General features: G+C 38.1%; 1 protein-coding gene across 1 annotated transcript in view; it reads left to right on the plus strand.

Annotated features, from left to right (window-relative positions):
- Window positions 1-7,644: 7,644 nt before the first annotated feature.
- SPIDR (scaffold protein involved in DNA repair) overlaps window positions 7,645-13,398 on the plus strand; it is a 461,819-nt gene continuing 456,065 nt past the window's right edge. The window contains 1 exon segment of the mRNA XM_079136512.1: window positions 7,645-7,753. Within this exon segment, the coding sequence (XP_078992638.1) occupies window positions 7,652-7,753 (102 nt within the window). The 5' untranslated portion in view covers window positions 7,645-7,651.

A 13,398-nucleotide genomic window follows, 5' to 3' on the forward strand; every position in this document is an offset into this window, starting at 1 on the left:
TGCCTTGCATGCACGAGGCCCTGGGTTCAATCTCGAGACCACCAAAAAAATAAATAAATAAATAAAAAGTTATACATTTTTAAGAATGGAGGAAGGAAGGATTGTATAGAGGGAAAAGAGGGGTGGGAGAGGTGAGGGGAAGGGAAAAAATAACAGAATGAATCAAACAACATTACCCTATGTAAATTTATGATTACACAAATGGTATGCCTTTACTCCATGTACAAACAGAAACAACATGTATCCCATTTGTTTACAATAAAAAAAAAAGAAAAAAAAAACAGGCACAATCCTTACTCTCATGGTGCTTATGGTAGGCATTTAATCACTAAATTGAGAAGATAAATTTATCTAAGACTATTGAAACTTTCTATAACCACTTTTAACATCGTTTCTGCAATGTATTCTATGTATAAAAGGAAAATGTTAAGAAAGAAAATGTTCTTTTTCTCCTATATATCATTGTACATGATTACAAAATGGAGGCATTAAATAACATCAAACATGGTTTCAAACATCTTTAAAAATAAGGTTTCATGACTAAATAATTGATAAGCAAGAGATTTTTTTATGTTGAATTCCATAATCTACTTGTTGAATCCACCAGAAAACATACACTTCTGTCTTTATCATTTTTCCTTGCCTTGAGTATTTTTACAAAACTTAGAAACATCTTTACTCATAGAAGTGCATCATCCAGAGGCTGGGGAGATAGCGCACTCGGTAGAGTGCCTGCCTTGCAGGCACAAGGCCCTGGGTTCGATCCCCAACACCCCAAAAAAAGAAAGAAAGAAGAAGTGCATCATCCAGTTAAGTTATGACTGTCATTAATTTTTGTGTACCATTCCAAGGAAGATATTCCAAAAGCCTGATTCCTCAAAATGACAAATTTTAAAGGCTTAATGGTTTATGGTAGGAGACTCTAGAACATAAATAATGAGACATTCTATTCATAGAAAAAAATCTGAGACTATGGAGAAGGTAAAAAGTACACTCAGTTAACAAAAGGTATGATAGGTTGCTGATAGATTTTTCTTTGTCTGCCCCAAAGCATTCATACTGTGATGTCTTAACTCCACTTATTTCTATTTGTTGATAAAAAAAGTTATGCCTTTCCAATGATAGCACTAACAAAATGAAAAAAAAAAAAAAGCCATACAATAGAAGAAAATATTTGTAGTGTATACATACTTGACAAAGAATTTAGGTCCAAAATAACTAAGTTATTCTCACAACTCAAAATGAAATAAATGATAATAAAAAATTGGATGAAAGATTTGAACAAGCACTTCACATACATACATACACACATATGTATACACATAGACAAGAGTATAACTACATTGGTAATCTGTAGAAGAGCTTCTTTTTAATATGTGTGTATACACACACACACACACACACACACACACACACACACATGCACTGAAGCCAATAAGAGTATGAAAAAAGCAAGACAGAAACACATTGTCTATCATCATATCATTAGGGAAGGGCAAATTAAAAACATACGAAGTTATTACTATAAGCTGCTATAATGGCAACAGTTTTAAAAGACTGACAATATCAAGTACTGGAAAAAACTTGGAACAACTAGAACTCACATACACTTCCATTGGTAATGTAAAATATTGCAATTATTTTAGAAAAGAGTTTGTCAGTCAGCATTGCATGTTTATTTGAGAAGAAGATGACAAGATTGAAAAGGACTCAATAGTCCATTCTTATACAGGATCTTCTTTCTTATAGATATTTCTTTTATTACTATTTCATAGTTGATAATTCCTCACAATTATACAATATTCTAATTGGTATAGTGGGGAATGCATGTGCCTTTGTGTCACACATAGATTCTAATCTTGAACACTTATTAGCTGTGTGAACTGAGGTAAGTATTTCTGTTTAATAATGTATGAGTCAGTTTTGCATTACTGTAAGAAGATATCTTAGACAAACTAACTTTATAAAGAAAGGAAGTTTAAATGCTTATAGTTCTAGAGGTTGAAAGTCCAAGATTGGGCTGCCTCATTACTTTAGCCTCTGGTGAGGGCCTAAGGTAGATGACATCACAGCAGCAGGCGTGTGCGTGGGGGTGGGAAGAAGAGATCACATCTTGAAAAAGGAAGAAAGTGACTGGAGTTCCACAGTCTTTTCCCAAGGGCATAATCCCAATGGACCTATGGACTTCCCTACCTCTTAAGGGTTCCACACCACCTACCAGTATCACTCTACCTTGGGAACTATGCTTCCCAAACATGAACTCTTGGAGGACACACCCAAACTATATCAAAACTATGGCAATTTACCTCTCTTACCCAAGGATCATGTTCATCTCACAAATGAAAAATGCATTCATTCCATCCTAAATAGGCCCAAAGTCTTAACTGCTCCAGCATCACTAAAAAATCCAAGATCATAATTTCCTTTGAGACTCAAGAAAACTCTCAACTATGAGACCCTCATAAAATAAAATTTTTAAAAAATTATATATTTCCAAGATGGATTGGAAATTATATATTTCCAATCCTACCAATGGCAAGGTAGGATTGATAAAAACATTTCTATTCCAAAAGGGATAAATCAGAATGAAGAAAGGAGTAATTGGCCCAAAGTGATACTGAAACCCATCATGGCAGATAATTAATTTTAAAGCTTCAGGTCTGGCACATTGTACACATTGTAGTGAGGGTTGAACACTTAAGTCTTGGCTGGCTATTCTCTTGGGTTAGTTTTGCACAATGCCTACAGCTTTCCCTGACAGGCATTGTACATTACTATTTTCTCTATTATTCTAGGGTCCTTCCTGAGCTCCATTAGGCATTCCCTCATTGGGGCCTCTCTGCAGGGAATCTGACCCTGCATTAAACTTCTGCCTGGCCTCCCATGTGTTTCCTTTAAAATTTCTCTGTATGCTACCAGGAGCTCATAACTCTTGCATTCTGTGTGCAGGCAAAAACAGTTCCACATGGACACCAAGTCTGCTACTGGCGCAAACTGCACCTGGATGTACTTGAGCAAATACTGCAGCTATAAAGCTCTTTACTGGCAAAATGCAGGGAAACAAATCCCAAGCAAATGGAGAGCATGTAAGACTTGGTCCCTGGAACAATTCTGCCCTGGAAGATTCCTAGGAGTAGATTCAAAGATTTCTGAGATGCCCTCAAGGCCTTTTTCCAATTGTCCTAAGAATTCCAGATAATCTTTTTTTGTATATTTATTTTTATATCATTTTAATTTTTGTGGTGCTGGGGAGAAAACCCAGGGCCATGCACATGCTGGGCAAGTGCTGTTCCTCTGAGCTACACCCTCAGCCTCCCTGCTAATCCTTTCAGTAAGTGTTTGCTTAGGTGCACCTTCCTCTCCCAAACACACTTTTCCACCTGGCTCCAAATCTTTCCAGTCAGTTTACTCTTGTACCCAAGTCTCACTAAAAGTGTAAATCTCACTAAAAGTGGTCAATAATACTCATGCTGCACCCTGAATGCTTTGTTATTTTGAAATCTGTTCTGCCAAATAAACTAGTCCACCACTCTTAATTTTGATCTGTCACAAAATCTTAGGGCATGGACACAATGCATACAGTCTCTTTGCCAGAGTGTACCAAAAAAGACCTTTCTAATTTCCAACAGAGTCCCCATTTCCATCTAGGATTAGATCCCTAGTCACTTATCTTCTGTGCTGTCACCAAAATTGCACATAACAGTGCAATTATAGCATTCCCAGCTTTTTCTTTCCTGCTTCTCCAAGCTCTTCCAACCTCTACCTGGAATCCAACTTCAAACCTGTTTCCACATTATAGTATAGTTATACAAACCCCCACTCCTCAGTACTAGTTTTCTGTATTAGTTTGTTTTTCATTACTGTAATGAAATACCCAAAGTGGATTTATGTAACTCATAGGTCTAGGAATTCAAAGGCATGGTGTTGGCATCAGCTCATTTCTGGTGAGGACCTCATGGCAGATGGCCCAAAACATGGAAGAGAGAGAAAAGACATCACCAAACAGGAAGCCAGAGTGAAGTTCAGGGGTTAGGTTCACTCTTGTTAAAACAACTCACTTTCTTAATAAACTACCTTTATCTTTTCCAAGGGCAGAGCCCTCAATGACCATAAGGATCCTCCAGTAGGGCCTGCCTCTTAAAGGTCCATATCAACTTTTTACATCACCACACCAAGGACCAAGCTTCCAACACATGAACCCTTGGGGGATACATTCCAACCATATCTAAACTATAGCAAAAAATTATTCGTTCATAGGAAATTTTTGAGTGCTTTGTATGTGGAAGACCCTGTGTTAACTTCTAGGAAAACAAAGGTGAAGATGACAGAAATGATAGTACCTTAAACATTACAGAGGTGGAGTCAGGGGTAAACAAATAATTAAAATAATTACTATATTTTTGTTATGATTAACATTGTCAAAGGAGCATAGGTTTCTGTGAAAATAAAAAGCAGGGCAGTTAAGGCATGGTAGTTCAGAGAAACTAAGTCAATCTGGTTCAGATTTGATAGGTACATAGAAATTGACAAGGCAAGTGGGAGGCTGGAGACTTTCAGGAAAAAAGAAGAGTAAAGGGTTAGGACTTGAGGATCCATAGGCTGGGTATATTTGACAAAGGAAGGTAAGGCCAGATGGAGATGCATAAACATCACTGGAATGTCTATGTGGAGAATGGATTATATGTGTGGGTGGATGGAGAGGTGAGAGTAGATTAGGGACTTGGGTTAGGCTACTAGTAGTCTATGAAAAAGATATTAGTGGCCTGGGAAATGGTGGTGGCAGTAGAGAGATTGGATAGATTCAAGATTCATACATGAGAGATGGGGCAGACAGGACTTTGGTAAGAGACACAACAATGTTCATGAAAATTCTAAGGATTATGCATAAGCTACTATCTGGTGGGTTCACTGACACTACTGTGATAAATTCTGAATAAGCACAAGTTTGGGAACAGGAACATTTAAGTGGAAGAGCATCTCCAAGTGGAGATGATAAACAGCAGTGTCCTTAGACCACAGCTGGAACAGCACAGAGATAGGAACAGCACAGAGATATGAAATTGAGAGCCAAGGCCTACACACAGTAAGATGATCAGTAAGATGAAAAAGTCTAGTTGAGACAGCAATGGCAACTCTCTTTTCTTGGTTGAGTCCCAGTAGTCTCAATTCTAAAATAGTTTTAGTATCTGGTTTATATTGTGAAGTGCTGACAGTATTAGTAAAGCAATAATGTAATCCTTAAGTTAACACTTTTTTCTTTCATTTTTTTTTCAACTATTTCAGAATGAGTAACAACTATAAAAAAGGATTTGTGGCTCTATGCCATGGAATTCAAATCGGAGATAATGGAACAATGGGAACTGCCGAGTCTATTTCCTGCCACTCCAACATTTGACACGGTTCTGTTGGAATAGGACTCAACACTTGACATGATTCTGTTGATTGTCCACCCCCTTGGGGGCCATAGGCGTGGCATGTCTCCATGTGTAGTTGCTTTTTAATATTAATAATCAATATATCGTTAGAAACTTATTGAAAAAAACATTGGGAAAGTTTTACTGTATTGGGACACAAAATAGTGCACAATAAAAATTTAGCAGTAATACATAGATAAAATATATGAAAATAAACAATTGTAGCTGTGCTTGAGTTAAAAGGACCCCGTGATTGCTTTAGTATAATAATAGATGGATAAAGAGGCATTCCTTTGAGTTTGGATGTGGTGTCTAGCCTTTGTTGTTTTCCTAGTATTAATAGTTGATTCTAGACATACTTTACATAATAAAAATATTTAGGTTAGTCATAAATATAATTTGTGCTTTTCCTATGTTTAGTCTAATTCTTTGAGAATCAGAATAAGATTGTAGTCCACCATTATATTAAATAGAATAGACTAAATATTAACTATAAGTTGATTTCTTTGCCCTTTAATAACAGTAAAAACTTTTCACTGTTAAACACTAGAGTTCATGGTTGGGTGGTTTCTCAGAAAATCTAGTGATGTGTTTGTTCTGTAGGTTAAAGGCTGGCAGATCATGGTGCCCTCAATTTAGCTGGAAGACAAGTTTGTTTCAGTTTAGCTGGGAGACAAGATTGTTTTAATCTAGCTGGGATATAAGGGTGTTTTCCTCTGGGTTGTCATACAGAGAGAATGTGTACTTTGAGATGAAGCATAGATTGTACTTTTGAAGGTTTTTCTTGTTTTAAACTAACCATAAAATGATATAATCATTAGTAAAGAAAAATATGTATAAAAAGGCTGGCAGAAAAAATAAAGACAGATTCAGCCTCAGAACACTTGGTATCTCTGTATGCTGTTTCTCCACCCCACCTACACCTCCCCTATCCACGTAGGAACCCCCCCCCCCCCCCCAGATAAAAAGATGAAGAGTGTGGAACACCACAAAGGAATGTGTTCTTTGAGGCATATGAAAAAGTACTTTTAAAGCAGACTAAACTCCATTTCTGCATATTTTTGAAAATACAACATAAAATTTTTATTTGTACTCTTTAGATATACATGACAGTAACAGTGTATTTTGACTTATTATACATACATGGAATATAACATTCTTATTAGGATCCCATTCTTATGGTTGTGCATGATGTGCAGTTTTGCTGGTGGTGTATTCATGTATGAACATAGGAAAATTAAGTCCTATTCGAGATAACAACTAAGAATCCTTTCCTCCTCCCCAGACACTTTAACTTGTTTAAATTATCCATTTATTTATTTTTTTTTAATACTTTCTTAGTTGACAATGGATATCTATTTATTTATATTTGGTGCTGAGGATAGAACCCAGGGTCTTACACATGCCAGGCAAGTACTCTACCACCGAGGCACAACCCCAGTCCGCCCTTTTGTTTTTTCTACAAAAAACCTTTACAGAAAATCTTCCTAGTCAGATTTTAAAACCTAATCTAGTTTTTACTCAGTCTCGGCCTCCTTCCCATTGTGGTTTGAAGTATATTTCTCAAAGTGCTGAGAAACAAGTATATTCACTAGAAATCTAAGTAAGGGCTGCCTCAAGTTACTAGAAGGATCCCTGAAACAGTATCTGGGAACTCGTTAGAAATTCAAGTTCTATGACCATATCTCATACCTACAAAACTCGAAATCCAGCGGTCTGTGTTTTAACAAATCCTCTTATTTTGACCTCTCTTAAATTTGTGACTATTTACTGTCAATATTTTAAAGTCGCTTCTTTCCCTCACCCCAACAAGTGGGGAAATAACACCCCTTCTTTCTCCAATTTACCTTAAGGAGCTACAGCAGCTCCTTAAGAATGGATTATCGAAGTCAAAACCTACTTCGGGTTTTCATTTTATTTTCACTTAAGGTCAGTTATAGCCGGACAACACAATCTGAAAGACAACAGCAGAGGCCGGCCCACTCCAGGATGCTGTCCAGAAGCTCCAGTCGGAGGAGCCCGAGAGTGAGCGCTGTAGCTAGCCAAGAGCGCGGCCCACCGGCTCCGGAACCAGAGCAGGAGAGGAAGTATTAGCAGCAGCGCGACAAACGTCTCTCCGCTCAAAGAAAAGTAACCGCCCAGGACGTCCAGCAGCGCCCGAGAGCGCCCTGACGCAGGGAAGCCCCGCCTTGCGCTCCAATGCCCGCCAATCGCAGCGCGCGGTGGGGCGTGCCGAAATGGAAATTAAGCGCGCGCCTTCCGGAGGGGGCGTTGCCAGCGAGAGGAGGGAGGCAGCGCGCGTGGAGATGCCTCGCGGCGGCCGCATTCACAGTCACAAGGTTCGAGGTGGGGCGGGAGTTGAGGCCAAGAGGTTTCCTGCGTGGCTGGGGGAACCGCTGGCCTTCGGGTCTAGCTCGGTCTGTTCCTCAGCGGGAGGGAACGCGGGTTGGTATGGCGAGAGGATGGGCGTTGTGGGAGCCCAGGCGAGGCCCTGAAGGGTCAGTCTGCGTGCAGTGTGCCGCCCCGAGGTCGGTCTTCTGCCCAGATTGTGTGCACAACTCCTGATCTTGGAAAGGCGAGGGTGGCAGCGGTAGGGGTGACGGAACTTGAGTTGGGAACTAGTGAATGAGATATATTCTCCCTTGCTGGTGTTTAGAAGCCCCTCCTCTCCCCTCCCCTCCCCTTCCCTTGTTTACAAATAGTTGTGTCTCATCATACTCAAGTTTAAAACCAGAAACAGTGCCTTCTTTATTACTCTTCCTTTTACCCAAAAACTTTCAAATAGTCCGTGTAAAGTGAATCAACTTATCACTGCTACGTTTTCTTTGCTTCTCAAATACCATTATTACCAGACCACACTATCAACTTTGTAACTGATTTTAGGGAATAAAAGAAAACTGTCACGCACACCTATTAGCTTGTAAGACACATATTCTAATTTCAGAAATATTCAAATGGGAAAAAAATTAAGGAAACATGACATTGCTAAGTCCAATATAAATAATTTTACTTGATCATGGCAGCATTTCACACATTTACTACCTATTTATATTTCTTTTGGAGTGTCCCCTTGCTGTTTTCCTGCCATATTCTATGTTTTATTTAAATTTTTTTTTTGCCATACTGGGGATTGAAGAGTTACATCCCCAACCCTTTTTATTTTTTTATTTTGAGATAGGGACTTGCTTAGTTGCCCAGGTGGGTATCTTTAATTTGCCTCAACTTCCAGAGTACCTGGTATTATAGGCATGCACTGATACACCCAACCCGTAGCCACATTTCAAGTGCCCAGTAACTACATGTTGTCAGAGGCTCTTGCATATCCAGTGCAATACATAACATTGACATCATTGCAGGAAGTTCTGTTAGGCATCACTAGTGTACACTGTTTGAAACAGTAGTCTCTGAAAGCCAAAGCTTTTCTAATTGCCATCATTTATTTGTGTGTGCATGACTTATAAAACTTGATAGGTTTGGTTTTAGAGAATAGGAACATTTTTTTTTATTGTAAACAAATGGGATACATGTTGTTTGTCTGTACATGGCATAAAGGCATACCATTTGTGTAATCATAAATTTACATAGGGTAATGTTGTTTGATTCATTCTGTTATTTTTCCCCTTCCCCCGACCCCTCCAACCCCTCTTTTCCCTCTATACAGTCCTTCCTTCCTCCATTCTTGCCCCCCTGCCTAACCCTAACTCTAACCCTAACTAACCCCTACCACCCCCCATTATGTGTCATCATCCACTTATTAGCAATATCATTCGTCCTTTGGTTTTTTGAGATTGGCTTATCTCACTTAGCATGATCTTCTCCAATTTCATCCATTTGCCTGCAAATGCCATAATTTTATCATTCTTTATGGCTGAGTAATAGAAGGACATCTAGGTTGGTTCCACAATCTGGCTATTGTGAATTGAGCAGCTATGAACATTGATGTGGCTGTATCTCTGTAGTATGCTGATTTTAAGATCTTTGGGTATAGGCCAAGGATTGGGATAGCTGGGTCAAACGGTGGTTCCATTCCAAGTTTTCTAAGGAATCTCCACACTGCTTTCCAGAGTGGCTGCACTAATTTGCAGCCCCACCAGCAATGTATGAGTGTACCTTTCTCCCCACATCCTCGCCAACACTGGTTGTTGCTTATATTCTTGATAATTGCCATTCTAATTGGGGTGAGATGGAATCGTAGGGTAGTTTTGATTTGCATTTCTCTTATTACTAGAGATGTTGAACATTTTTCCATATATTTGTTGATTGATTGTAGATCTTCTTCTGTGAAGTGTCTATTCATTTCCTTAGCCCATTTGTCAATTGGATTATTTGCATTCTTGGTGTAGAGTTTTTTGAGTTCTTTATAGATTCTGGAGATTAGTGCTCTATCTGAAGTATGATTGGCAAAGATATTCTCCCACTCTGTATAGGCTCTTTCTTCGCATTGCTGATAGTTTCCTTTGCTGAGAGAAAGCTTTTCAGTTTGAATCTATCCCAGTTATTGATTCTTGCTTTTATTTCTTGTGCTATAGGAGTCCTGTTAAGGAAGTCTGGTCCTAAGCCGACATGTTGAAGATCTGGACCTACTTTTTCTTCTATAATCTGCAGGGTCTCTGGTCTGATTCCGAGGTCCTTAATCCATTTCGAGTTTAGCTTCGTGCATGGTGAGAGATATGGGTTTAGTTTCATTCTGTTGCATATGGGTTTCCAATTCTCCCAGCACCATTTGTTGAAGAGGCTATCTTTTCTCCATTGCATATTTTTGGCCCCTTTGTCTAGTATGAGAAAATTGTATTTATTTGGGTTTGTGTCCATGTCCTCTGTTCTGTACCATTGATCTGCCTTTCTATTTTGGTACAATACCATGCTGTTTTTGTTACTATTGCTTTGTAGTAGAGATGAAGATCTGGTATTGCGATACCCCCTGCTTCATTCTTTCTGCTAAGAATTGCTTTAGCTATTCTGGGTTTCTTATTCTTACAGATGAATTTCATAATTGCTTGCTCTATTTCTGTAAGGTACATCATTGGGATTTTAATTGGAATTGCATTGAATCTGTATAGCACTTTAGGTAGTATGGCCATTTTGACAATATTAATTCTTCCGATAGAATCGGAACATTTTCGCTCTAAGACTATATAGGAAGGAGAGCTCGAGAGTTGGGAGATTGGCTGATTTTTATAGTAGTTGATATTTTCCCTTTCGGAAGAGGTGACACCCTGAGCTATGAGACTAACATGGAGAGCTGAAGAGAAGTATGGGTATGGAAGTATGTGATTGTGTGTAGGTATTTACATGTATGTCTGTAAGTATGTGTGAGAGGAGAGGGCTAGTGACCAAGGACGTGTGATAAAAATATGGAGAGATCTGCCCTTAGTTTTGAGTCTTCTTACAGTAGCCCCAGGGGTTGGTGATTGGTAAAGAAAATTCTTGAAGGATAGGAGTCTTAGTGCTCAAAAGGCAACACTGAAGCAGTTGCCCATGGAGTACAGAGTGGCAGGAGAGGTGCAATGATTAGGAAGGGGCTAATGATTCCGATAGTGAGTGGGTTTGAGACTAAAAAGTCCCAGTGAATTCCCAAGTACTAGAGCCCAATCAGAAACTCACTTGTGTGGGAAGAGATCTTAATTTTTTTTTTTTTTTTTTTGTGGTGCTAATGATTGAACCCAGGGCCTTGTGCATGTGAGGCAAGCACTCTACCAGCTGAGCTATATCCCCAGCCCCTTGATAATTATTGATAGGCACTTTTGTTAAAGTGAGAGAATGGTAAATCAATGACTGGAACCCTCATTTCTGGAATTAGGCATTCATGGAAGAAAGTCCTGACTCATTGCTTACCAGTTTGGTAACTTACCATTTCTAAGTTGTAGTGTCTTTATAAAATGGACATGATACCTGTGCTGTAGGGTTGGTATGAGAATTAAATAATAAGAATGTATGGGGTGATGTGCTGAACATACATATACTCCATACGTGTTAGTGAAATGAAAGCAATTAATAAAACACCTGATTTTGACAAAATTATTAATATGAGGACAATGATATTGTACATCCTCTATTACTTTGCCTCTAGATTTTCCCAGAGTTCACTTCTTTAGCTTGTGAACAAGGAATAGGAAGAGTATTTAGTTTTAAAATATTTCACTGATGTAAGGAAATTTTCTCATAGTTAATTTGGTAGGAGTATGTTATGGTTCCAGTTTAGGGCTTGGTAATCTTGTTGGATGATTTACTTAACTAGTGGCTCTGCTTTTCATAATTTAGACTAGTATTGATATTTTAGTTTTGACGTCTTATCCTTCAAATGGAAGGAAAAGAGAGAACTTTGTTGCAGACTTTCTATTATGTACTTCACACAAAATACCCCACTTAAAGGAAAACTATATTGTCCTTTTAATCAAAATAATATATGTTCACAGATAAGATAAAATCGTATGAAATTTTATCTTTTGAGATACAGACTTACATACAGCTGTTAAGAAATAATACAGAGAGATCTTAGATACCCTTTTCCCACTTTTCCCTGATGTTGGCATTTTGCAAAACCTTGTACACTATAGCCATCAGTATATTCATGATTCAGTTCAGTTATCTTAGGTTTCACCAGATTTATGTTCATGTGTATGTATGTTTAGTTCTGTCTTAGTGTGTTTGGGCTGCTATAACAAACTACCATAGATGGGGTGACTTACAAATAACAGGAGTTTATCTTAGTTTATGGGTACTGGGCAATGCTAGATGGAAGCAATAACCCTTTTCACGTGTGGTTAGGGCCCACTTCCTGGTTGATATGCAGCTATATCCCCTTCTGCCCCCTAGTGTTCTTATGTGGTGGAAAAGGTGAGAATTCTTCAGGGTCTCTTTTATAGGGGCACTAATCCCATACCATCTGACCACCTACCAAAGTCCCTACCTCCTCATATCTTCACTTTAGGGGTTAGAGTTTCAACATATGGATTGAGAGTGGGAAGAAAGCATTCAGACCATAGCAATTCTAAACACTTGTATTACGTGGGCAAGTTCTTATTTCTACCACCACATTTAAGATAATAAACAGCTCGAAGATCATGAGGATCCCTTTTATAATCACAGCCTTCACTTCCCAGTAACTCTCCCTCATCTCTGGCAACCACTAATCTGTTCACCATTTTTAAAAAATTAGTTATTTCAAAAGTATTACGTAAATGAAATCATATATCTTGAGATTTCTTTTTCCACTCAGCATTAAAACCCTAGAGACTTATCCAAGTTGTGCATGTCAGTAGTTTCTTTTTATTACTGAGTATAATTCTGTGGAGTGGATATACCAAATTTGGCTTAACATTTTCTATATTGAAAAATATCCGCATTTTTTCCAGTTTTTGAGTATTGCAAATAAAGTTGCTCTGAACATTTTGTACAGGTTTTTATATGAATTCTTTGAAGTTTTTTTTATGTAATTTCTCTTAGATAAATGCCCAGCTATCACTCATTACTGAGTCATATAGTAATTAGGTGTTTAGTTTTTTAAAAATATTTTTTAGTTGTAGATGGACACGATACCTTTATTTTTTTAATGTGGTGCTTAGGCAAGTGCTCTACCACTGAGCTACAATCCCAGCCCAGATAGATAGTTTTATAAGAAACATTCAAGCTTTTCCAGAATGGCTATACAATTTTATAGTCCCACTGACTTATGATTAAGTTTAATAATAGAATTTACTCTTTTAAAATGTATAATCCAGTGTTTTTAATATATTCAATGATATGAATATTCAAAATTATAGGACATTTTTATCACCCCAAAAATAAATACCTCATAGGTATTAGCAGTCACTCCACATTGGTTTTTCCCTCATCTTCAGCAGCCACTGAATTACTTCCTCTGTATGGATTTGCCTTTCTGGATATTTCATAGAAAGTGAATCATCTAATATGAGGTCTTTTTGTGATTGGCTCTGTTGTTTAGAATAATGTTTTCAAGGTTTACCCATGCTATGCATCTGTT

Source organism: Sciurus vulgaris, assembly GCF_902686455.1.
Source record: "Sciurus vulgaris genome assembly, chromosome: 1".
NCBI classification, from domain to species: domain Eukaryota; kingdom Metazoa; phylum Chordata; class Mammalia; order Rodentia; family Sciuridae; genus Sciurus; species Sciurus vulgaris.